Source organism: Sus scrofa, chromosome 12, assembly GCF_054392235.1.
Source record: "Sus scrofa isolate SSC_HxYL_T2T_F1_AM1 chromosome 12, Sscrofa_HxYL_maternal_Yorkshire_Landrace_v2.0, whole genome shotgun sequence".
Taxonomy (NCBI): Eukaryota; Metazoa; Chordata; class Mammalia; order Artiodactyla; family Suidae; genus Sus; species Sus scrofa.
The window spans coordinates 47,771,249-47,796,422 of NC_139394.1; the positions used below are offsets into that span (position 1 = coordinate 47,771,249).

Genomic DNA, 25,174 nt, shown 5'->3' on the forward strand with positions numbered 1-25,174 from the left:
CACATCTGTGACCTACACCACAGCTCATAGTAATGCTGGATCCTTAATCCACTGAGCAAGGCCAGGGATCGAACCCTCATCCTCATAGATACTAGAGGGGTTCTTAACCTGCTGAGCCACAACGGGAACTCCCCAGAGTCTCCAGTTTTAGCAGGTGCCCGGGTGGCATCCAGGGAAGACAGGGTTGCCATCCTCTTTGCCATTCCCAAGGAGCAGCTGCACAGCAAACTGAGTAGTCCTACAACCACTTATGTCTTTGCCTGCCTGGCTCCGGGCAGTGCTGGGCATCCTGGTGGTGGTTCTTACCTGTGCAGCTTAGGGACCTACTGAGGGGTCTATGGGGAGGACAGAGGTGTGGACAATGATCTGAGTCAAAGGCCAGGCCTAGGCTTGTACTTGCATGTGGGGAGGGGCCTCTCTGCCCCACTGTGCGCCTGCTTCTCTGCAAAAATGGCTGAAGGTATTTTCAGACAAGTGCGTCTGGAGATGGTGGGGGCTGTGAAGTTGGTGAGGGAGCTGCCAGGGGTAACCCTGGCTGCAGGGGGTAGGGGTACGTGGGCAGTGGAGGTCCTTGGGGGGGTGTGAGTAGGGGACTACGGGTTGGGGGGGGGTCATGGGCTCAGCACGACCCAGCAGGGGTTTAGAGCAGTTTTTTGTTTTGTTTTTTATCTTTTTAGGGCTCCACCTGTGACATACGGAGGTTGGCATGCTAGGAGTCGAATCAAAGCTATAGCCACTGGCCTACGCCACAACCACACAGGATCTGAGCTGTGTCTGCGACCTATACCACAGCTCACAGCAACGCCAGATCCTTAACCCACTGAGTGAGGCCAGGGATCAAACCTGAATTCTCCTAGGCTTGTGCTTGTGTGTGGGGAGCCACAATGGGAACTCCCAGAGCAAAGTCTTATTTTTTAAAATAGCCACTCCTGCATATGAAAGTTCCCGGGCCAGGGATTGAATCTGAGCTGCAGCTGCAAACATTAGGTACCTTAAATAACCCACTGCACCAGGCCAAGGATCAAATCCCTGACTCCGCATCAATGTGAATCGCTACAGTCAGGTTGAGTTTTTGTTTTTTGCCTTTTAGGGCTGTATCCTCAGCATGGAAGTTCTCAGGCTAATGGTTGAATCAGAGCTGCAGATGCCGCACAGAGCTGCCACAGCAATGCGGGTTCTGAGCCATGGCTGCAACCTACACCACAGTGCACAGCAATGCTAGATCCTTAACCCACTGAGCGAGGCCAGGGATCGAACCTGGGTCCCCATGGATACTAGTCAGGTTCATTACTGTTGAGCCATGACAGGTACTCCTATAGTCGGATTCTTAACCCACTGCACCACAGTGGGAACTCCAGAGTTGTTCTTTACCGGTCATGTGTGATCACTCCTGTGAAGTGATACACACATACACACACACACACACACACACATTTTGTTTCCATGAAAAAACAGTTCCAGAGAGAAAGCCACCTGCTACTGCCAGTCACAGAAAGCGAGAGAAAAGGAAGAGGTCCAAGAAGTTCGTGGTTCTTTGCCAGAAAATAGAAGCCAAGTAGTAACATTTATAGCCACCAGCGCTCCCCGCGCTCCATCTCGCCGTCCGGCTCCAACACATCCTAACTCACATCACAGGCTTTGCCGTGATCTCCCTGAGTCCTCACGCCGGGCCTGAGGAGGAGAACACCAGTCTGTGCCCATTTCACAGACAAGGAAACTGAGGTTCAGAGACATGACAGGACGTGGCCAAAGTCTCGCTAGGAGGAGGTCCAGCCGGGTTCAGACCCAGGTCTTTCTGGCCCCAAAGGCTGCAACCTTTGTGAAGCGATGCAGCTCCTCCATGGACGGCAGACACTGACCACTTACCTCGGGCCTGGTCCTGAGCTAAGCATCTTCAATACTTGAGGAAAAAAAAAAAAAAAAAAAAAAAGGGCGTTCCCATTGTGGCTCAGTGGAAACGAACTCAACTAGTATCCATGAGAACATAGGTTCAATCCCTGGCTTCGCTCAGTGGGTTAAGGATCCGGCATTGCTGTGAGCTGTGATGTAGGTCGCAGATGTGGCTCGGACCCTGTGTGGCTGTGGCTGTGGCTGTGGTGCAAGCCGGCAGCTGCAGCTCCGATTCGACCCCTAGCCTGGGAACCTCTATATGCTGCGGTTATAGCCCTAAATAAATAAATAAGCAGAGAGCCCAGTAAGGCACCGAACACCAGTCTCCAACGTCCTCCTCTGCCAGACCCAACGACTGCTTTTCCAATAGACCCCAAACCTGAACTTGAAGTGCCCTGCCCCCAGACCCCAAGTCGGCATCAGCACGCTTGTCTGCCCCAGCCCGGCCTGGGCCTGGGTTGGGGAGGCAGCAGGGCCGCCCCCGGCCCCCCCAGGATTTCCTCCCTCCATCAGGGGTACCCAAGAGGCCAGGAGAGATAGGAAGCAGGAGAGAGCCATTTCCAGTGCACCATGGGTCCTTCCGTCCTGAGCCTGCCCCGCACCCGATGCCACACAGGCTCTGGGAATTCAGGATGAAATGAAGGGCCAACCCTCCCTCTGTCCAGAACAGAGGAGCTGGGCTGGGACAGAAGGAGCCCCCTGGGGGGGCAGAGGTGTCAGGGCCATGGGGGAGGGGTGGAGGCGAAAGGGGGAGGCTGCTGCCAGTGCTGGTGGGGGAGGACTGGGGAAGGGTCCTGGGCTGGAAGCTGAGCTGTCCCCAAGATGCTTGGTGCTGCAGATAGAGCAGAAGGGAATTCTAGGGGAGAAAACGGCACAGGCGAAGCCCAGGAGGAGCAGGGGCAGGCCGGGTCCAGGAAGTCCAGGTAAATCCATCCAGCTCGAGACGGGGAGCTACTGAAAGCTTGTGGCCAAAGTGACCAAACATTCACCAGAACCCCGGATGTGCCAGACACCAGGGAACAGAGGTGAATAACAGCCAGCTTCTGGCCTCCGGAAGCTCAGAATCTAGTGATAAAGAAAACTATAATCTAAGTATTTTATCCTCATTTTACAAATGGAAACATTGGTTAAGTGATTTGCCCAAGATGATGCAGCCCGTCCGTCTCAGAGGCAGGACTGCTCTTTCATGGCCCTGCACGCCTGGAAGGTACCTGTAGACCTCTGGCAGCGGGCTGAGGGGAGCAGGGACTTGGAGGAGGGTAGGACTGGGAGAGGGGACCCAGAAGAGGGGCGGGGCAGGAGACACCAGAAGGGGCAGATTGGAGACAGGAAGTCAACGGAGAAGCTGTTGTAACAGTCAGACAACCATGATGAGGGCGAGGACCAGGACTGTCACGTTCAGTTGCACAGGTTGTGCACTGCATCACACTCCCAGAGGCCCTATCCCCATGGACTGTGATGAGCGTAGTCTCCCCTAACGTTGTGGAGCACAGTGACCCTCCTATTAGAGGGACCAGACACACATGACAGGGTATGTTGCCACAGCCATTCAGTCCCTGCGTAACAGTTGCTGACCAAACCCCAACCCCACACTGTTATCACAAGGCCACATTCCGCTTCCTCTGAGGAAGAGGTGTCAAGTGCTCCACAAACACATTTCACGCCGTGCTCTGGGCTACCCACAGGTCCTGTCAGTTCCTCATTTCTGTAGAAAAGATGCGGATGCACAAAGCGCTGAAGGGTTCCGAGAGCAAAGGAGGCTGGCGGAACTGCCTCTGCCTCCTACTGGGGTCCCAGAGGTGCACATGAGCAGGTCTGAAGTCCTGCAGCCAAGAAGCAGCTCATCTCTCTTTGATGCATCTCCCAGACTCCCTCAAGGACGAGCCCCTTTCTGAGAAGCACCTTTTAGCCACCCCAGCACAGCCTGCTCTGGAGGCTTGGCTCCATCAGTCTCCTTCACCACCCGAGAGGCTTTGGGAGTTCCCGTCATGGCACAGCAGAAACAAATCTGACTAGGAACCATGAGGCTGCACGTTCGATCCCCGGCCTTGCTCAGTGGGTTAAGGATCCAGCGTTGCTGTGAGCTGTGGTGTAGGTCGCAGATGTGGCTCGGATCCCGCATTGCTGTGCCTGTGATGTAGGCTGGCAGCTGTAACTCCGATTCAACACCCAGCCTAGGAACCTCCATATGCCGCGGGTGCAGCCCTAAAAATCAAAAGGCTTCAGCTTTAGAGCCTGCTCCGTGCAGGTCAGGGTTAAGTTCCGGGCTCCAAAAGCTAGCAGGAAGGGGCCTGGGAATTCTTCTGCCTCATGTCCCCAGGCCAGGCCTCGCCCCTGCTCGTGGAATACGTGGTTTCATTCCTCTGGGTTAAAGATGGGCCTCCAGCCATACAGCCACTCCAGATGAGCTGTCTCTGATGCAAGGCAAACCCCTCAGGGCAAATGAGTCTCTGGGCCTTTCTCCCAGACTGGGCTCAGGGAGGCGAGGAAAGGCCTGAGAAGCCTCGGGAAGCGGCCAAAGAGCTAATCTGCGGTAGGAACCTGGGCTCAGATGGGGGCAGATGAACGTCTGGGGTCTGCGCCCTACAGTCCTGAGACCTTGGGCAAGAGACTTCATTGCTGTCTGTGCCTCAGCTTCCTTACCAGTAAAATGGGTCTAATGGTGCTTGGCTGGGTTGGTCTGAGCGGATGAGGTGTGGGTAGGGGTGGGGGTGAGGAGAGATTAGATACATAAAATGCCTGTGTCCCCTGTGTCGGGCTGACATCCCACCTGTCCCTCCCCAGCCCCGCCCGTGTGTCTGGTTCCTGCTGCTGCCACTGGGCCGCCGGGTGCTGGGACTGAGAGGCCGGAGGTCTGGAAGGAGGCCAGTGACAGAGGGGGCAAGGGAAGGACAAAGACAGGATAGATGGGGCAGAGGGAGGGAGAACACAGGCAGAGAAAGAGAGAGACCCGTTGAGAGAGAGGGGGTCCTGGCAGGCCCCACCCAGCCTCCACCCCTCGGGGTCTGGGGTCCACCTGGGGGGCTCCCGGGTGGCCCCTCCCCCACCTGCCCACTCTCTCTTCCACCCCCCTCCCCCCCCCGCCGACCCCTAGAGGAGGGGAAGGAGACAGGGTGTTAGGCACCCCTCAGGGATCTGGGGTCACGGCTGGGATCCCTCAGAAGGGGATGGGTTACAGCCTGCTCATTCCCGTACCTCCCGGAGAGGGAGCTCCTATCTCCAGGAAGGCCCTCATTCAGTCAGTCAACAAACACGGAATAACGCACTCAGGCTGGGCGGCGCAACTCATGAGGTGGTCCCTGCCTCTGGGAGCCGACTGTCAGTCTAGGACAGAGGGAAACTTGGAAATCAACGGGTCCCGCCCTCCAAATCCCCCTTCTTGCTCGAAATCCTTGGCCCGATGACCGTCCAGAGCCAAATGCTCGTTGACCAAACTTTGAAGACGCTTCCCTCCTTCCCCCAGGTCTGTGAACTCTGGCCGCCCTTGCTGAGTCAGCAGACGGCCCCTGCTCCACAGCCCTCCGAGCGAGCGCGGGCTGGCCCAGGGCGAACACTCCCCGGTCCACTCCCGAGGGACACCAGCCACCCTTTTTCTTTTTTTGTTTATTCCTCTTGCAAAGAAACCCCATCTTGCCTAACCCTTGAGATGCTTGCAGAACCGAAGGTCAGAGCTTCCTAACTACCGCTGCGGCTTCCTCCTCCTGCTTTGAGAGTTTCTGTCCCCCGCCCCCGCTCCCCTCCCCCTCCCCCCTCCCATCCCCTCCCCCGCTCCCGCCCCCAGCCTCCCACCGCTTGGAATGCTTGCAATCCTCCTTTCACAATCAGCCTCTCACTACATCTGAACCTGTTTTTGCTGTTGTTGACATCCGTGACATTGTTTACAATGAAAGACATTCACCACTGGACTAATAAAAATAAAAAGCAGGTAAACAGGTAAATTGAAAGTTGGCTCTGAGTGTTCTAATCACCAAGACCAAAACGGGAAGGCAAGGAGTTAGTTATACCACCATTCTTTTTTATCTGCTGGGAGAAGGAAATCAGTATCAGGAAAAGACTTTTTTTCTTCTGGCGCAAAATCCTAAAAAGAACCTCTGTGGTCAGAGGGTGCGAGGCGGCTGACGGGGAGAAGGTTTCCGGCAGCATGTTTAAGGAGGCTGACTATTCTGTTTAGGGTTGCCTTGCACCGAGCCGAGGGAATAAGAAGAAAAGGTACATCTGTGAAGAGGTTTTTGCAAGACGGTAAGATGAACAGAGCTCTCTGCCGTGGAACTGGATACCAGGAACGGAAAATCTAAAGGAATGGGGGGCGGTGTGTCCTCAGATGTTCTCACGTATCATTCTTCCAGCTGAGCCTCTGCCTGTAAACTCAGGCCCGAACTCTCGGAGGCGGCAGGTGCAGCCCCTCGCCAGGCATCAGCGGTTCCCTGCGACAGAGGAGGGTCCAGACAGGCCGCCGCCTGGGTACCAGACCTCCCGCCCACCTCGGGGGCCTCTCGGCCTGGATGAAAAATTCCCGTGAGGAAGCTAGACGGTTCCAAGTCAAGGGGCAGGAAGAAGCCCGGACCGGGTGTGGGAAAGGGGGCCATTCTGAAACGGGTTCTGGGCACAACGTCGCCGTGTTGTTGTTAAGATGCTCAGCCTCCCAGCCCCCAGGATCCAACTAGAGACAATGAGTGTGCACAAGGCAGGGGCTGTGCTGGGGAGAAAAGCCAGCGAGCCCAGGACCGCCCCACCCAGAGCCACAGAAGCTTCCCCTCAAGAATTTAACTTCGTGTGTGTCTTGTATTATTTTCAGTCTCTCTCTCTCTCTTTTTTTTAAGGCCGCACCTGTGGCATATGGAGGTTCCCAGGCTGGGGGTCTAATAGGAGCTGCAGCTACCAGCCTACACCACAGCTTGCATCTATGCCAGATCCTAGCCCACGGAATGAGGCCTGGGGTGGAACCCGCATTGTCATGGATACTAGTTGGGTTCATTACCGCTGAGCCACAGTGGGAACTCCTTTTCGGTGGGTTTCATTGTCCTGGGCAGGAAAGGAAATGCAGCACTGATCAGGATGGGAACAGCGGGTTTCTCCTTCAGATACAGTGTTTGGGAATTCTTTCTCAGGCTCTGCAGGTGTGGTTTTCATGCCCTCAGGCCCGCCCTACCCTGGGAGGCTCCTGGGAGCCACACAGGTGGGCCCAACCCTAGGGGCTGAATTGCCCCCCTGTGCAGGAGCAAGGTCAGCAGGGGTGATGGGAAGCAGGTGGAAGGAAGCCTGGGCCACAGGCATCACTTGTCAATCCCTTATCAGCAACCCTTAGGCAAAAGGTATTCAATTTAAGCAGTGTGTCTCACAATCTATGCTTTGTGAGTTGAGCGATTCCAGTATTTTCTAGGCATTGTCCTGAGTACTTTGCAGGCATTCTCATCTTTTTTTCACAACCCAGAGCTAAAGACACCAAATACAACCTGCATTTAGCAAGGGAAGAGAGGGAGGCTCAGAGAGGTTAAGGAACTTGCTCAGGGTGGCCCAGGAGTGGGTGACAGGGTTGGGATTCAAATCCAGGCCCCTCAGACCCCAAAGCCCATGCTCAACCCAAGTGTAACTCATTGCCTTCGGGGTTGGTCAGGTCTGTCCTCGTGTGCCGACAGCCCGAACCAAAGCTCGGGAACCCCTCGGTCTCCCAATTTCCAGCCTGGTCAGCTGTCCTGTCCGGCACTGGGACAGAGAGCCAGGCCTGACTTCCCCCGGACACAACCCCCCACGCCCCAGGAGTCTGCTTAAGGAAAGAGGCGCAGAGGAAACAGCAGTGACAGAGAAGGCACTCAGCACAAACCCTGGGACAGAATGACTTGTCTGTCACAGTAGCAGACATGTGGAGACAGAAACCATGGGGCCTCATCACATGCGGAGGTGACAGCATATGGAGGTGACAACAATTGCTAGAAACAACACTTCCTGGCAGAGGGTGGGAGGGAAAGAAGCAACGGGGGCGGGCGGAGGGGGTAGACAGACCCCAGGCTCTTCCCACATCTCCCCATGGCACTGAAGGGAAGACGGGGGTGGGGGCGCAGACCCACAAGTTAGCAAAAGCGCTGTTGGTGTCACCCCATCCCCGACCAGTAGTGTCACCACCACCGGGAACTTAGAGGAGATGCACCCCAGACCCACTAGATCAGAGTCTGCAGTATGCTAAGCCCCCGAGAGAGTCATACACACATGAACATTTCAGAGCCCAGGTGCAGAGTCGGAGCAAACAGCCCCTTGCAGTGCCTTCCTGTGCCCGCTCCTGTCCGCCAGCGCTGAGTGTGGTTTTGCAGCCTTTGACCTGGAGGGGGCGCCCCTGAGCCTGCCGGGTGGGAGGAGTCCGGTCCGCCCCTCCCTGGCAAAGTTGAGCTTCCACAGCTGAGAGTCAAGCATCCAGGAGGTATGCATGGCTTGGCGGGCACAGGAGCGAAAGAGGCAGGCAAGGCCTTCCGCCCTTGTGGAGGAGACAGACGAGACACACGGACAATTACGACTGAGGCAAACAGTGATTCAGGCTCTGGAGGAAACGGGGGTGTGAGTGACAGGGTCGGGATGCAGAAGGGGTTCCTTGAGATGACAGTGCAGGGAAGACTCCTCTGAGGAGGTGATGCTGGTGCTGAAACTGAAGGATGCAAAGACCACTGTTCAAAGATTTGAGGACGAGGGTTCTAGGTATAAGGGAGCAAGGTGAAGGTAAGAAACTAGCTTGCAGCAGGGGGTTGAGGAACAGAAAAAAAAGGCCAGTGGCTGGCGCCGCGAGGATCTTGGGGAAGATGGGGTGGGGTGGGGGGAACCAGGTCCCAGGTTCAGACAAAAGGGAAAGCTGGTAGGTCCCAGTGAGAAGTTAGGGTTTAGGATTTATTTAGCTTCTTATGGCTGCACCTGCAGCATATGGAAGTTCCTTCCCATACTAGGGGTCGAATTGGAGCTGCAGCTGCCAGCCTACACCACAGCCACAGCAACGCCACAGCAACGCCACATCTGCTGCCTATGTGGATCCTTAACCTGCTGAGCGAGGCCAGGGGTCAAACTCGCATCCTCATGGATACTGGTTGGGTTCTTAACCCACTGAGCCACAGCAGAACTCCAGGGTTTAGGATTTTACCCTAAGATGACTGGGAGTGGTTGGGACATCTTAAGTGAGGGAGTTCCAGGACCTGATTCAAGAGTTTAGAAGGACGCTCTGAATGGAAAAAAAGAAAAATCATTATATAAATAAATAAATTAAATAATGGGTATTAAAAAAAAAAAAAAGGACACTCTGGCTGCTGCAGGGAGAAAGGCAGGAGAGAGGGCAGGTGACCAGGTGGGGGTGAAGCTACCATGGGGGTGGAACGTGGGGGTGGAGAGAAGTGGGCACCTTGGGCCTTGTGGACCAGTTGGCAATGGAAGGAAGGAGAGAAATAAACATGGGGAAAAGACTGTCTCTCCTGCAAGTGGTGCTGGGAAAGTTGGACAGCTGCATGTAAATCAATGAAATTAGAACACAGCCTCACCCCATGCACAAAAATTAAACTCAACATGGCTGGAACACCTAAACATAAGACATGACACCATAAAACTCCTGAAGAGAACACAGGCAAAATACTCTTTGACATAAATTATGCAAATGTTTTCTTAGGTCAGTCTCCCAAGGCAATCAAAATAAAACAAAAATAAACAAATGGGACCTAATCAAACTTACAAGTTTTTGCATAGCAAAGGAAACCATAAAAAAAAAAAAAAAAGACAACAGCAACAACAAACTCAAAAGGCAACCTACAGAATGGGAGTAAATATTTGGAAATGATGTAACCAACGAGGCTTAATTTCCAAAATATACAAACAACTCATACAATTCAATAACAAAAAAACAACCCAATTGAAAAATAGGCATAAGACCTAACATAGACATTTCTCCAAAGAAGACATACAGACGGCCAGTAGGCACATGAAGAGATGCTCAGCATCACCACTCATGGAGAAATGCAAATCAAAACTGCAATGAGGTACCACCTCACACCAGTCAGAGTGGCCATCATTAAAGAGTCTTCAAATAACAAATGATAGAGTGAGTATGGAGAAAAGGGAACACTCTTACACTATTGGTGCGAATGTAAGTTGATGCAGTCACTATGGAAGGCAGTATGGAGGTTCTCAGAAAACTAAAAATAGGACTACCATATGACCCAGCAATCACACTCTTGGGAATATATCTGGACAAAACTATAATTCAAAAGGATACAGGCACCCCTATGTTCACAGCAGCACTATTTACAATAGCCAAGACACGGAAACAACCTAAATGTCCATCAACAGATGAACGGATTAAGAAGATGTGGCACGTATATACAATGGAATACTACTTAGCCATAAAAAAGGACAAAATAATGCCATTTGCAGCAACATGGATGGAACTAGAGATTCTCATACTAAATGAGGTAAGTCAGAAAGACAAAGACAAATACCACATGATATCATTTACACATAGAATCTAAAATATGACACAAATGAAGCTATCCACAGAGGAGAAACAAACTCACAGACATAGAGAGCAGAACTGTGGTTGCCCAGGAGGAGAGGAGAGGAAGAGGGATGGACTGGGAATTTGGGGTTAGTAGATTGCAAACTATTATATTTAGGATGGATAAATAAGGCCTTACTGTAGAGCACAGGGAACGGTATTCACTCTACTGGAATAATAATAGACCACTATGGAAAATAATATAAAAAAGAATATATATATATACATACATATAACTGAGTCTGCTATATAGAAGAAATTTGCACAACATTGTAAATCAACATCGTAAATCAATAATTTAAAATCTTTTAGAAAAGTTATAATAAGATTAGGACAACTTGATATGGAATTTATCTTATTTTATTTTTATTATTTTATTTTATTTTTAAGGGCCACACTCGTGGCATATGGAGATTCCCAGGCTAGGGGTCTAATCGGAGCTGTAGCCACTGGCCTACACCACAGCCACAGCAACATCAGATCCGAGCCACGTCTGTGACCTACACCACAGCTCATGGCAACACTGGATCCTTAACCCACTGAGCAAGGCCAGGGATGGAACCCGCAACCTCATGGTTCCTAGTCGGATTCGTTAACCATTGAGCTACGACAGGAACTCCATCTTATTTTTTAAAGGGCTGAACCCTCGGCATATAAAAGTTCCCAGGCTAGGGGCTGAATCAAAGCTGCAGCTGCTGCCCTACACCAGAGCTGTGGCCAACATGGGATTCGAGCCGCATCTGTGACCTACACCACAGCTCATGGCAACACCGGATCCTTAGCCTCCCGAGACCTGCCCGCAACCTCATGGATACTAGTTGGGTTTGTTACCGCTGAGCCACAACAGGAACTCTGAATGTGGAGTTTATATTAGATAATATATTGCATCGCTGTCACACTTCCGACAGGTGATACCAGTGCTGTGGTTATGTGAAGTGTCATAATGTCTGCAACTAACTTACAAACAGTCCCCCCCCCCAAAAAAAAACCCTCAAAACGACAAAAAAAAAAAAAAAAAAAGCAAAAAACAGAGACACACAGAGAGGAAGAGAAAGCAAATGGAGAAGTACGCTTGCTCGGTCGTCAGGGAGTCCGTGTGATCTGCTCTCCACTCTTGCAACGTCTATAGGGCAGCCCGAGCTCTCGGAAGTTTTCAAAACTGGGCGGCAGACGAGGAACGCTCCCAGTGAGATTCCTCTTGGGCTCTGATCCATGGAGCCCCCGTGGACCCTCGCAGGCCACTCTCTGGGGAGGCAGTCACGGCTCAGTGGCCAACAGGAATGCTCCCTGCCTGGGCCTGAGCACCCAGGCAGCCAGGTGCTATGGGGCACGGACACCCGGGGCCCGGGCCCTGTGGTCCCAAACCACTCCTCCCCAGAGGATACTTCCAGGGCCGCGTGAACAGGCCAGCTGCTATTTGGACACACGCGCTGTGTCAGGCGTTGGCCACGTTCACCTCCGCAGTCCATTCTCAGGGAAGGAAGTATTGACGTGAATTGACCAGAGCCCGGGACACGGCACGGGTCGTGGCTCAGTGGAATCCCTCAAGGAGCTTTAAAAAGTGCAGATGTTGGAGTTCCCGTAGTGGCTCAGTGGTTAACAAATCCAACTAGGAACCCTGAGGTTGTGGGTTCAATCCCTGGCCTCGCTCAGTGGGTTAAGGATCTGGCGTTGCTGTGGCTGTGGTGTAGGCCGGCGGCCACACCTCTGATTAGATCCCTAGCCTGTGGAACCTCCTTATGCGGCGGGTATAGCCCTAGAAAAAACCAAACAAAGAAAAAAATTGCAGATGTCTGGGTCCTTTGCCTCTACAAGTTCTGGGTTAACGGGTCTGAGGGACAGCTGGGCATTAAGAATCTTAAAAGCTCCAGGGAAATTCTAATATGCGACAAAACTTGAAAATGGCTGGCATAGGTCCTTGGTTTTCAATATTGGGTGTGCATTAGAATTACTCTGGGAGCTCGTAAAAAGAGATGAGTGGGAGTTCCTGTCGCGGCTCAGTGGTAATGAATCCAACTGGCATCCATGAGGTTTCAGGTTTGATCCCTGGCCTCACTCAGTGAGTTGAGGATCCAGCATCGCCGGGAGCTGTGATGTAGGTCACAGATGCAGCTCGGATCGCAAGTTGCTGTGGTGTAGGATCCCAACGGCTGTGCTGTAGGCTGGGGAGGCTTTAGCTCCAATTGGACCCCTAGCCTGGGAACCTCCATATGCTGCAGGTGTGGCCCTAAGAAGACAAAAGATGAAAATAAAATAAAATGCAATAAATAAAATAAATAAAAAATAAAAATAGATGAGTGGACCCCTCCCTAAACTAAGTGAATTAGGATCTCTGGGATGAGGGACCAGGCATCAGGATGGCTTGAGAGCAGCCTGCACCATTCCGGTGTGAAGCCAGGGTTAAGAAGCACCAGTTTAGACTGTGCTGTTTCTGAGAACTAGCATCGTCCTGATGCAACTGTACGTGTGAACTAACACCCGTCCTTAAGCAACTGCATGTATTTGTGTTTTCCCACAGTTCCCTGTGTTAAAAATTTACTTAATCATCAGTGAGGGAACCAGTAGGCTGGAATAGCTGCTTCGGAGGAGAATGGGCGAGATTAAAGTATTTCCAGTCAATGAAAGAAAAGATGCTGAAAGAAGACGGCAGTTAGACACAAAATTGGTTCATCCCCTGCGGGGCTGAAAAACCAAACTTGACCCCTTCTGCTTGGCTTAAAAAATGGGGATAGGAGTTCCCGTTGTGGCTCAGTGGGTTAAGAACCCGACTATCATCCATGAGGATGCGGGTTCAGTCTCTGGCCTCACTCAATGGGTTAATCAGAATTTAGGGTGTCTCAAAGATATGACCCAAGGATCTTTTTATTGTCACAGAAATTTTGAGGCTTGGGATGAGTGGTCTTTCCTTTGGAAGGAGGACGGTGTTGGAACAGAAGAAAATACTGGGGCCATAGTTAAGAATCAAGTAAGGCTAGGAGACACCCTCCCCCATCACGTCACCAATGCAAGTCTGATGCCACCAGCCACCCACACCCTCACCAGCACAGCTGAATCGGAGCGCTGTTTGTCAGGGAAAGTATTTTTAGAATTTAAACGTACCACGGTTGCAAGTGGTTTCAGAAAGGCTTGCTTCCAAATGGATGAAATTAAGCAATGGTGGACCTGGACCTCCAGGCCTTACACACCCCCAGGCCAGTTCTAGGGAGAAGCTCAGGGCAGATTTTTAAAAACCGTACTGATGAGACGGGTTTGGCAAAGCTCCTTCTGGTTTTTTTGTTTTTTCTTTTTCTTTTTATGGCTGCACATGCTGCACATGGAAGTTCCTAGGCTAGGGCTCAAGTCAGAGCTGCATTTGTGACCTACACTGCAGTTTGCAGCAGCACCAGATTCTTAACCCACTGAGCGACGCCAGGGATCGAACCCATATCCTCACAGAGACAACGTCGGGTCCTTAACCCACTGAGCCACAACGGGAACTCCCAAAGCTCCTTCTGAATATGAGCAGAGGAGCCAGTTTGGGCTTCGGTGGAGGTCCTGATTCCCAGCAAACCCCCTTGGGGGGCGGCCTAAGCATAACCCTGTCAAGAGCTTCTGGTTCCTGCGAGGTGGACTGGGCAGGAGGGAGGGTCACAGGGGCTGAGAACAAAAAGGGAAAATTGGATCCCTGCCTCACTGGTAGACGTTAAAGTTCATCCCATGGGTCAAAGCTTTAAACATGAAACCAAACACATAAAACAAAAATAAAAATAGAATGGTGTCCCAGCCTTGGGTGGGAAAGCTTTCTGAGCATTACACCAAAGCCCGAAGCCACAGTGGAAAACATGAATGGATTGGCCATAAAACTCTTTTAAATTTGCTCTCATACACAAAGTTAAAAATAAATGGCGAGCTGACCAAATATTTGTAAGGTTGTGTCCGAAAGTTAATATTTTGAGTTAAGTCAATGGAAATGAATACATCCAGAGAAACCAGGTGAAGGATGTGGGCAGGCAAGTCATGAAGAGAGAGCTCCTTGTGACCAATAAAGGCAATTTGAGAAGTCCAACCATGTTGTAATTCAAAAAAAGCCATCCTAATTTTAGCCTCTTAAATGAAAGATTTAAGAAAGCAGAAAAAAAAAAAATGTGTGAGGAGTTCCCGTCGTGGCGCAGTGGTTAACGAATCCGACTAGGAACCATGAGGTTGCGGGTTCGATCCCTGCCCTTGCTCAGTGGGTTAAGGATCCAGCGTTGCCGTGAGCTGTGGTGTGCGCTGCAGACACGGCTCGGATCCCATGTTGCTGTGGCTCTGGCGTAGGCCGGTGGCTTCAGCTCTAATTGGACCCCTAGCCTGGGAACCTCCATATGCCGCGGGAGCTGCCCAAGAAATAGCAAAAAGACAAAAAAAAAAAAAAAAAAAGGCACCACGGCCAGTATCCAAAGGGTAGTAGGAACCTAACACAATCCTGATGAAAGAGTCATTGAGACAACTTGTCTGGAAAGGAATTGACAGATGCATTAGAAATTTTAAGATATGCATCCTTTGGGTCAAGCAGTTGCCGCCTGGTGATTTTTTTTTTTTTTTTTTTTTTTTTTTCCTTTTTAAGGCTGCACCAGTGGCATATGGAAGTTTTCAGGCTAGGGGTCGAATTGGAGCTTCAGCTGCCAGCCACAGCCACAGCCACAGCCATAGCCATGCCAGATCCAAGCCACATCTGCAACCTACACAGCAGCTTGCAGGCAACGGCAGATCCTTAACCCACTGAGCAAGGACAGGGATCAAACCCGCATCCTCATGGATACTAGTCAGGTTCTAACCCGCTGAGCCACAATGGTGACCAGAATTTATCTTAAAGGTTGGAAAACCTTTTCCATAAGGAGCAGAGAGTAAATATTTTAGGCTTTGCGGGCCATAGACCTCTGTGGCAGCCACTCGACTCTGCCGTCAAGGTGGGAAAGCAGCCATATGAGAGGAGCAGATGCGTGTGGCAATGTTCCAATAAAACTTTATTTACAAAAACAGGCTGCTAGATCTGGCTCACAGGAACTGCAGTTTGCCAAGCTCTGGCTTACTCTAAAACTAATTGCTGCCATGGGGAACAATTTAGCTACAAGAATGATTATAACACTGCTTTTGTTAACCCCCCCCAATTCATTTTAAATATGTATGTATATTTGCCCACCAATAAGGAACTAGTAAGTAAATTTGGTTGTCTTCTTGTAGTGAAATATTATGTAGTCACCTAAACTTATGCAGAAAAATATAACATGGTACACTGTTACACAGACTAAGCTTGTTGGAAAACAGTTTGTAAATGAACTATCAGCACTGATTAAAGGGAGTTTAGTAAGAATGTCAGGACAAGATCAACCCCAAAACCCAAAAGGTCTCCTGGATACTTAGCCATAACCACTTAGAAAATATCATGGCAAAAAGGCCCTACACATAACAGCTATAGAAACTCTGAAACAGCGTCGCTCTATGAAGAAATGTGCAAAACTTGTTTGAGAAAACCATAACCCATTCCTGAAGGCCCGAAAAAAATGAAGAGATAGACACTGCTCTCGGATGAAAGAATTCAATACTGTAAAAAAGCCAGTTCCCTTCCATTGATGGGGAAATTTCAAACAAAATCGTTAGAGGGATTTTAAATGATGTTGACAAAAAAGAATATTCTGGAAGAGAAAAGATGTAAGAATAACAACAACATTTTTTTTTTTTTTTTTTTGGTCTTTTTGTCTTTTGTTGTTGTTGTTGTTGCTATTTCTTGGGCCGCTCCCGCAGCATATGGAGGTTCCCAGGCTAGGGGTTGAATCGGAGCTGTAGCCACCGGCCTACGCCAGAGCCACAGCAACGCAGGATCCGAGCCGCGTCTGCAACCTACACCACAGCTCACGGCAACGCCGGATCATTAACCCACTGAGCAAGGGCAGGGATTGAACCCACAACCTCATGGTTCCTAGTCGGATTCGTTAACCACTGCGCCACGACGGGAACTCCAACATTTTTTTTTTTAAATAAAGAATCATGAGGGAGATTTTCCCTATCAGACAGGACACTGGGGTAACTGAAACTGTGGTTTGGGCTTGGAAATTGGTAGACAGACAGATCAGTAAAACAGACCAGAATCCAGAAAGAGACCCACATTATAAAGAAACGCAGCTTATGATAAAGGGGTGAAATTTCACATAAGTGGGGAAAGAGGGACTGTTCCATAGTGGGAATGTGAAGAGCTAGCAACGCTTGAAAAATAAAAAAACATCTATATGGGAGAATCATATGTTTATAGTCTTGAGGTAAAGAAGGTACAAATTAATACACAACATATAAATGGCCTAAAACGACTGATAATGATTACATCCCAATTTTAAAATCCTGTACCTGGGAGTTCCCGTTGTGGCTCAGCAGGATACGAACCAGACTGGTATCCATGAGGATGCAGGTTCGACTCCCGGTCCTGCCCAGTGGGTTAAGGATCCAGCATTGCCACAAGCTGTGGTGTAGGTCTGGTGTTGCTGAGGCTGTGGTGTAGACCGGCAACTGCAGCTCTGATTTGACCCCTCGCCTGGGAACTTCCATATGCAGTGGGTGTGGCCCTAAAAAAAACCAATCATAAAATAAATAAATAAGTTAATTAATTAAATAAAATTCTGTACCATAAAAGACACCAAAACCAAATTGAAATACAAGCAAAATGCATAGATGGATAGAATATGTATAGATTTTGTATATGCAGATTTCATATAAATCAATAAGGAAAAGACAGACAACCCAACAGAAAATAGGCTAAGACTATGAACAGGAGACTCACAAAAGAGGAAATTCAAAGGGCCAGTGGCGATACGAAAAGATGGCCTCCTTCACCCCAAGTGGCAAGATGAGTGAAAGCAAGAGCGCGTTTTCCTCCAGCAGGCTGGTGAGAGGGAGGCGGGCGAGGGGGGCAGGTTGTTGAGGTGGGGGGAGTGGAAGGGAGCCTGTGGGCAGATGGAGAACTTCCAGGACCGACCGGCCAGGGACAGAAGCCGTGGGCACTCTCATCGGCTGTGGGATGACACAACTGGTACCATCTTTGTGGCCCCACTGATTAAAAAAATTAAATCTGCACACCCTTCAACCGAGCAATTCCATTTCTGGATCTTGAATCCTGGAAATCCTCAGAGAAGCCCTCTCTGGAGCGTGGATAAGGACGTTCGCTATGGGAGCTGTGTTGGGTGTGAGGACATGAGCTCAGCTCCAGCTTTGCCACCGTCGGGTGAAAATGGTGTCACTATGTGGGCGAACATGGAACCCTCTGGAGGGTGAGACTGAGGCGGTGATGAGCGAGGGCGCAGGTCCTCCTCCAGGCTGGGGGCTGAGGGACCCCGAGGAGGCTTACCTGGAGGAGGGGTACCTGTGTAAGTCTTAATTAAAGGATGCGCAGAAGTTAGCCCAAGGACAGTGGGTGGGAGCACATCCCAGGAGAAAGAAAGAACTTGTGCAAAGTCTGGGGGGCGAGAGAGAACAGGGCCTTTTCAGTAAATGAGGACCCATTTCAATGTGTGAGAGATGCAGCTAGAGAAGGGACGATTTTATCCACAAAAGGGGTGCACAACCAGAGCAGCTCCTTCGGAAGCTCCTGAAGCCACTGTGGGATGCGGGTTTGGAGAGAGGCTGGGGCGGATGAGGAGTTGGGGGGGGGGTGCAGCAGTGGGAGAGGGCTGGGGTGGGGGAGGCGGGGGACTCAGGCTGGCTGGATGTGGGGTGTCAAGGGCGACTTTCTGGTGTGGGGGCTGGCTGGCTAGAGACATCCTTCCCTGGGCTAGTGGTTACGCAGGAGGAGCGGTGGCCTGACGCCCTACTCATTGTATGGGGGTTCCTATCAGCCAGTGCACGTGGGAGGAAGACCGAGGGCCAGGATCTCGCAGGGCTTGTGGGGCAGGTTTCATGTCACCGTCCACTTCCCTTTGAGGCCCGAGGGTGGGCTCTCTATGACTGCCAGTGTCCCCACCCCACAGAGACCCTACACCTTTATGGGTCAGGGGCTGAAAAAAGGGAGCACGGTGGGCAGCCCTCTGAGCAGGCCAGCCTCGGGAGGGACTCCCAGGGCATTTCCTGACACCTCCGCCCAGGGGCGCCCATCCGTGGACACCAGAGACACCCAGCATCCCCCGTGACCAAACTCAAACCCCCCTGCACTGGGAAACTCGCCAACAGTTGGGTTTGCCAAGCCCTCTTTGCACTGCGGGTGGACAAGCCCTGAGGACACAGGCAAGGTGACATCCAGCGAGCTCAAGAGCCAGGGGGTGCAGATGCCACAAACTCAGATCTGCTCGCATCAGGCTGCACGTTTGGACCGCAGGCCCAGAGCCCCTGTGGGAACAGCTGGTGGCAGGGGTTCCAGGGGCCTGGGAGGGGGATGATGGGGCAGGTGCCTCAGGACGCAGCTGTTTGCCAACCAGCAACACAAGGAAACTCACTACATTTTTTTTTTTTTTCTGCTTTTTAGGACCAAACCTGGAGCACATGGAGGTTCCCAGGTCGGGGGGCTAATCTAAGCTATAGCTGCCGGCCTGTGCCAGAGCCACAGCAACGCCAGGTCGGAGCCGCGTCTGCAACCTACACCACAACTCACAGCAACGCTGGATCCTTAACCCACTGAGCAAGGCCAGGGATCAAACCTGCAACCTCATGGATACTAGTCAGATTTGTTTCCACTGCGCCACGATGGGAACTCCAGCACCTCCCTGCTTTAACTAGGACATTGATCAAGTGCAATGTCAGAGTCCCTGCCCCACCTTGAGCGGGGGAAGGGAAGGGGCTGTGTGCCTGCTGGCCCATCCCGTACCATCCCTGCTTGGTCCCCAACCGCTCTTCCCTGAGGGGTACCCAGGAAGCCCAAGCAAAGCTCCAGGTTCCTTCTGGCTTGGGTGGGCTCAGGCTGACCCCTAGGGGACAGTTGGGATGCAACAGGATGAGGACCTGCCCCAGCTCGGTCCTCTCAGCTCCCTGACCCAAGGAGCTGTGGCCTGGCCCCTCCTGGCCTTTAGCCAAATGGAGCCTAGAGACGCACAAACAAGCAGGCAGAGCCAGGCATTCACATCACGGGGCCTGGGGCCTGCAGGCCTTCACTAGGGAGCCCACTGGCCCAGCAGGCTGGACTTTGACCTGTCCCCCCCTCACTCCCCCTCAGCACCCAGGATTCCCTGGTGAGAAACAGAGCCTCCTGGTGGGGAAGCTCGGCCAGGGCTCCGCCCCGACCTCCTGCTCCTCACAGGCAGGGCTTTATTTTGAAGTAATTTTTTTTTGTTTTGTTTTGGCCATGTTCATGGCATGTGGAAGTTCCAGGGCCAGGGATGGAACTCTTGCCACAACAGCAACCCAAGCCACACTAGCAACAATGCTGGATCCTTAACCCACCAAGCCATCAGGGAACTCCTATTTTGATGGTTTTTTTTTTTTTTTTTGGCTTTTTACAGCAGCACCTGTGGAATATGAAAAGTTCCCAGGCTAGGGGTCACAATGGAGCTGTAGCTGTCATGAGCTGTGGCAATGCTGGATCCTTAAACCACCGAGCGAGGCCAGGGATTGAACCTGCATCCTCACAGATACTAGTCAGGTTCATTACCGCTGAGCCACAATGGGAACCCCCTTGACCTAATTTTGAAACACCAGCATCCAAGGGTGAAAGAAAGGTGCAGCCTTCAGCACCATCTCTCATGCAAAATCTCCAAGACAATACAAGTGGAAGAAAGGAATTCTCATGAACTAGCAGCCTGTTCTTTCACTGGGTTTTCCTAAGGCCAGTGTGGTGGGCCCTGCTTTACGGCTGAGGAAACTCAGGCTCAGAGTAGTTGAGAGCAACGTGCCTGGGTGTGCAGGGCTCGTCAGTGACCAAAGTAGGGCATGGACCCTGTTCTGAATGGCCCCACAGCCTGGCTTGGTCTCTGCCACCTTTGAGCCTTGGCCTTTCCTAACGCCATTCTGCTGGGCACCTCTGAGGCCTGTGGCCCTCAGCATGTCACCCCTCACCCAGACCCAGCCCTGACCCCAGCACCCAACTGGATCCCAAGCACTGCCCCATTGGCCAAAGTGACCCCTGGGGTCCTGGGCCGCCTTCAGCTACAGGAAACACTCATGTCTGGGGGCGGGGGGGGGGTGGTCCAGGCGAGGCACCACCCAGAGGGTGGAGAAGGGGTTCTGGAGCTGGCCTGGGTGAGAAAGCAAGATAGTCCTCTTCCTTCTCTGGGGGTCTCAGCCAGAAGGGGCCCCAGGGATGGTCAGCGCAGGCGTGGTAAACTGCGCTGGTAGGATGCAGCCGCCGCGGTTTGGGAAAACCATCCAAGTTTTACCATAAACCAACCATGCGGTGATGATGACGGTAAAAGAGCCATGGGGGCCTGTGGTCCCCCTCCCACTTCCTGGAACAGAGCACCTAAACCCCTTGGGACTTCCGGAGGGAGAGGAGCGACTTTTACTCTCCTGAAAGGAGCCCCTTTCAAACCGGCCTGAGTTCAGGCTCCTGGGGTGACCCAGGTGGGCCCCCAGGGAGCCTCGGATGCCGACGCTCACCGGGAAGACCGAAGCGGTGATTCCGCAGTCCGGCAACTTTCAGCCTCATGCAGCCCCACCTCCAGGAGGTGAGAGCGCTGGAGGTGGGGTCAGAAAAACTAGAACAGGAGATTGGGAGCTTCGGGGGTGGGGACCGCTGCTGTGCGGGGACGCGGGGTCCCTGGAGAGCCCCTCCCCCACCCCCTGCCCACGGCATTTTCCGGAACTGCGTCTCTTATAATAAAGCCATAACCGTAAATAGAACGTTTTTCGGAGCTCTGGGAGTTGTTCAACTGAACTGTCGAACCCGAGGGACGCCGCGGGAACCCCGGCATGTGGAGCCAGCCCGGCCGACGTGCAGGTAGCGCGGGCGCCCCCTTGTGGCTGTCCCCAAGCGCGGCCGTCTCGTGGGACTGAGGCTCTGGCCCTGGGGCCTGCACACTCGGGGCAGTTAGTGCCAGAAGTGAATTGAATCGTTCGACACCCAGCCTATGCTGGACAAAAAGAGAAAAATTGTCACCCTGCCTGCTGTTGACCTCAGCCTGCCACTTTCCCTCTGGGACTCGATTTCTCCTTGGGACCACAGAGGGGAGCACCCCGGCCCCCACGCCCTCTGCTGGGGCTTCCCAGGGGGCGACACTGCACAGGTCCCAAAGTTGATTCCTTGACGAAGCCAAAGGGCGCCGAGAGGGGACGCTGAGGTCTCGCTGACACCAGAGGTGAGGCAAAGGCAAGAAGAAGCCCAAGCAGGGCAAGGTAGGTGCCCCCGGCCCTTCCGCGGCGCACCGCCCCCCAACCCCGGCCCCAGCTCTTCCACGGCGGCGGCCGCCCAGCTCACCTGCTCCACGCAGTCCGGGATCTCCGGCGCATAGGGCAGCGTCCCGGCGCTTTCCACGGACAGCACATCCTTCAGCAGCTCCTCACACCCTGCGGGCAGACGGACAGACGGACAGTGGAGGGTCAGAACCTCCGCCTGGCCCGGCAGCTTCGCTTCTGAAGAGTGAGCCTTGGGTGGGGAGGGCTGCAGGGAGGCAGGTGCCCCAGGTCTCCATTCAAAGGCCCAGGTTGGGGGGGGGCACCCAGTCTAAGAGAAGCCAGTGCGGGGCTGGGCCGAGGGAAGTCCTTGTTCTCCTGGGACTAGCCCCAACTGGGAACACACGGAAGAGAGACTCCCAGATGCAGCGGGCAGGTCAGGAGCAAAGATAATCAAGGAGGCCTTCCTGGAGGAAGGGATGGATGGAAGACCATGCTCCCTGCCTGGCTCACAGGGACTCCAAACACCCGCAATCCGAGGCTGCGAGGCTGAGGCCCTCCACAGCCCTGCAGACTGCAGAACACCAGGGACCAGGCCACCTTCAGGACGCTTCTACCTGCTGACCTTACACAGCTGGCCCCCCGCCCCTGAGCTAAAGCCCCCAAATCACATCGGACAAAGGAGGTGCACCACTGTGGTTTGCAAGAAACACATATTTAGTCTTGACATCCACAATTCCCGACTCACAGCTCCCCAAACCCTGCCTAAGTGTTGAGAGGGACAAAGCTATCTTTTTATGTTAAGGAAGTGATTTGGAGACCCTCCTAGGAATGGGGGCTCTCGGCCGAGAGACCAACCAGGTGATCAGAGGGCTGGAACTTTCAGGCTCACTTCCTGACCTCTGACCTCCAGGGAGGGGAGAGGACTTGTAGGTGAGAGTGACCGTCGATGTCCAATGATTCAATTGATCATGACTACGACGAAAGCTCCACCGAACCCCAAAGGACTGGGTTCAGAGAGCCTGAGTTGGTGAACACAGGGCCATGTGGGGACAGTGGTGTCCTCAGAAAGGGCATGGACGCTGGGCTCCCTCCCCACGTCTGGCCTCGCGCACTCTTCTATCCTGCGTTACATCCTTTCGCAGTAAACCAGTAATCCAGTTGAGTAAACTGTTTCTCTGAGTTCTGTGAGCTGCTCTAGCAGATTAATCCAGCCCAAGGCTGGGGTCGTAGGAACCTCCGATTTACAGCCGGCTGGTTGGCGGTACAGGTGACTGCCTGGGCTTGTGACGGGTGTCTGCAGCGGGGATGGGGAGGCAGACTGGCAAGACTGAGCCCTTGACCTGTGGCGTCTCAATCCACCTGCGGGCAGACAGTGTCAGAATTGAGCCGAATGCTCCTCGGACACCCTGCTGGTGTGAGGCAACTGTTTGTTGTGGCTTTTGGTGGGGGGGACCTCCCCCTCCCCTCCACACATTAGGCTCCATCTCAGAAAAGCAAAGAGGGGGGTGAAACCTGCCAAGGGCCGGCAGGCGACAAGCCAGGCGCAGTCAGCTGTGGCCCAACTGAGTCAACTCCATTCCGAAACCGTGACCAGGGCTGCTGTGCACAGGCCCCCACCCCTCCACTCACTTCCCTCCGCCCCTCGCTTCCGTGGAAGTAACTCCTGCTTCCTTCCCACTGTCGCAGACCCTGCGGGACCTCACGGGGGGGGGGGGGGGAGGTCTCCTGCTCTGACCCGCACAGGCATCCTTCCTGGGTGCCTGCGAGGCCTCGGGACTGTCTTCTCCTCACAGGCGGGTGACCCGACCCACCTCGTCCAGACTGCAGCTCAGTCCCCAGGGGGGCTGCGCTCTGGTTCCTGCAGAGGGATTTTATGTGGCCCCTCAAGGCAAACAGGGAGGAGTCAGGAGGAGTTAGAAGGTGAGTTGGAGCAGAGGACAGAGGAAGGCATCTCAGAAGGGAGGGAGGGAGGGCAGGGGACCAGCTCTGTCCCAGGTTTGCCCAGAATGGTCCTGGTTTGGTTTTTGTTTTGCTTTTGTTTATGCCACACCCGAGGCATATGGAAGTTCCCAGGCCAGGGACTGAATCCGAGCTGCAGCTGTGGCAGCGCTAGATCCTTTAACCCTGCGTGCCCCAGCGGGAACGCCTGTCCTGGTTTTAGAGCTGGAAGTCCTGTGCCCTGGGAAACGCCTTAGGAGTCTGAGGACCTCTCTCAGGAGACGAGGGAGGGAGAGGAAAGGCGCGAGGGAGCCGTTCTGCGTTCTTGGGAGGGGGACAGACAACAGGAAGGGCGGCAGTGACACTCCGGCCAGTCCAGCCATGCCTGGCGCCGGGGGTCCCCGCGGCAGAGTTTGGGAACACCCCTCGCCCCTCCGCAGCCGGAGCAGCTGCGGGAGCCTGAGACCCTTCCCCTCTGCCCCCCCGTGGAGTTGGGGCAAAGCCCACTTCTGGAACCCGTCCTGGGCTCCTGGGACGCCTGTCAGGAGGAATCGGAACTGAAACCCAAGCCACGCCAGCCTCCCCAGCCAGCCGGGATTCTGGGAGCCCCAGAGACAGCACCCCCCAGACGACCTCACCTTTCATGGCGAACACCCCTCGGCAGAAGTCCTTGAAGTTGATTCTCCCCAGGTCGTTGGGGTCCAAATACTTCACCAGTTTTTCCACCTGTGGGGAGGAAGGAGGGACAGGTGTGAGGTCCCCAGAGACGCCCCTGAGGGTCCCTGGAGCTGGGGTGAGGCTGGCCGGGGAGCCCGGGACGGAGGGAGGCCTTGTCGACTGAGCCACGGGGACACCAGCGCCGGGGTCAGCGCCAGCCCTGGGTAGCGGTGGGGCTGCTGCACTCCGAGGTGAACAGAGAGCAGGAGCGAGGAAAATTAGCTCCATCACCGCAGGGCTCAGACACAGGTCTGTTTAGCTCCAAGTACTTCCTGCAAGACTGGCACGTGGAAAACAAATGCTCCGATTTTTTTTTTAACTCAGTAGTTTCTTTCATACAGAAATAATACAAACTCATGGCAGAAAACTCTAGAAGAGAGAATGTAGCAAGACCTTCCCCTTCCCCCTTTTCTCTAAAACATATGGTTCTAACCACTTTTTTTTGGTTCGGAGACAGCCTTGATCAAATTCCCCTTTGTCTACAGGGAGGAAATAGATATGTCATGTTTATATCCATTCTTTAAAAATTACACATTACAAATCAAAGGCAAAATTAATTATGGTCAAGACAGCACTACATTTGCAGAAGCCCGCAGGAGGAAGACACCAAGGGTGTTTCTGTGTCTTGAACTTGGTGCTGGTACACAGTGAACACTCACTGAGCTGTCCGCTTGCGGCCGGCGCACTTTTTTCTGTCCTATCTGTACCTTATACTTCAATAAAAGTCTTTAAAAAGTAAATTCATAAAAAAGGTTTAGCTCAAAGGAATCAGTTTTTTTTTTTTTTGTCTTTTTAGGGCTGCACCTGGGGCACATGGAAGTTCCCAGGCTAGGGGTTGAACCAGAGCTGCGG

At 52.9% G+C, this 25,174-nt stretch overlaps 1 protein-coding gene across 4 annotated transcripts in view; it reads right to left on the bottom strand.

Moving 5' to 3' along the window:
* RAB11FIP4 (RAB11 family interacting protein 4) overlaps window positions 1–25,174 on the bottom strand; it is a 108,432-nt gene that overhangs the window by 53,825 nt on the left and 29,433 nt on the right. For all 4 annotated transcript variants that reach the window (XM_003131748.6, XM_005669074.4, XM_084985277.1 and 1 more), the window contains exons 2-3: window positions 24,244–24,331; window positions 21,750–21,838 (exon numbers count right to left, since the gene is read on the bottom strand). In XM_003131748.6, the coding sequence (XP_003131796.1) occupies window positions 21,750–21,838; window positions 24,244–24,331 (177 nt within the window). The remainder of the gene's footprint in view (window positions 1–21,749; window positions 21,839–24,243; window positions 24,332–25,174) is intronic.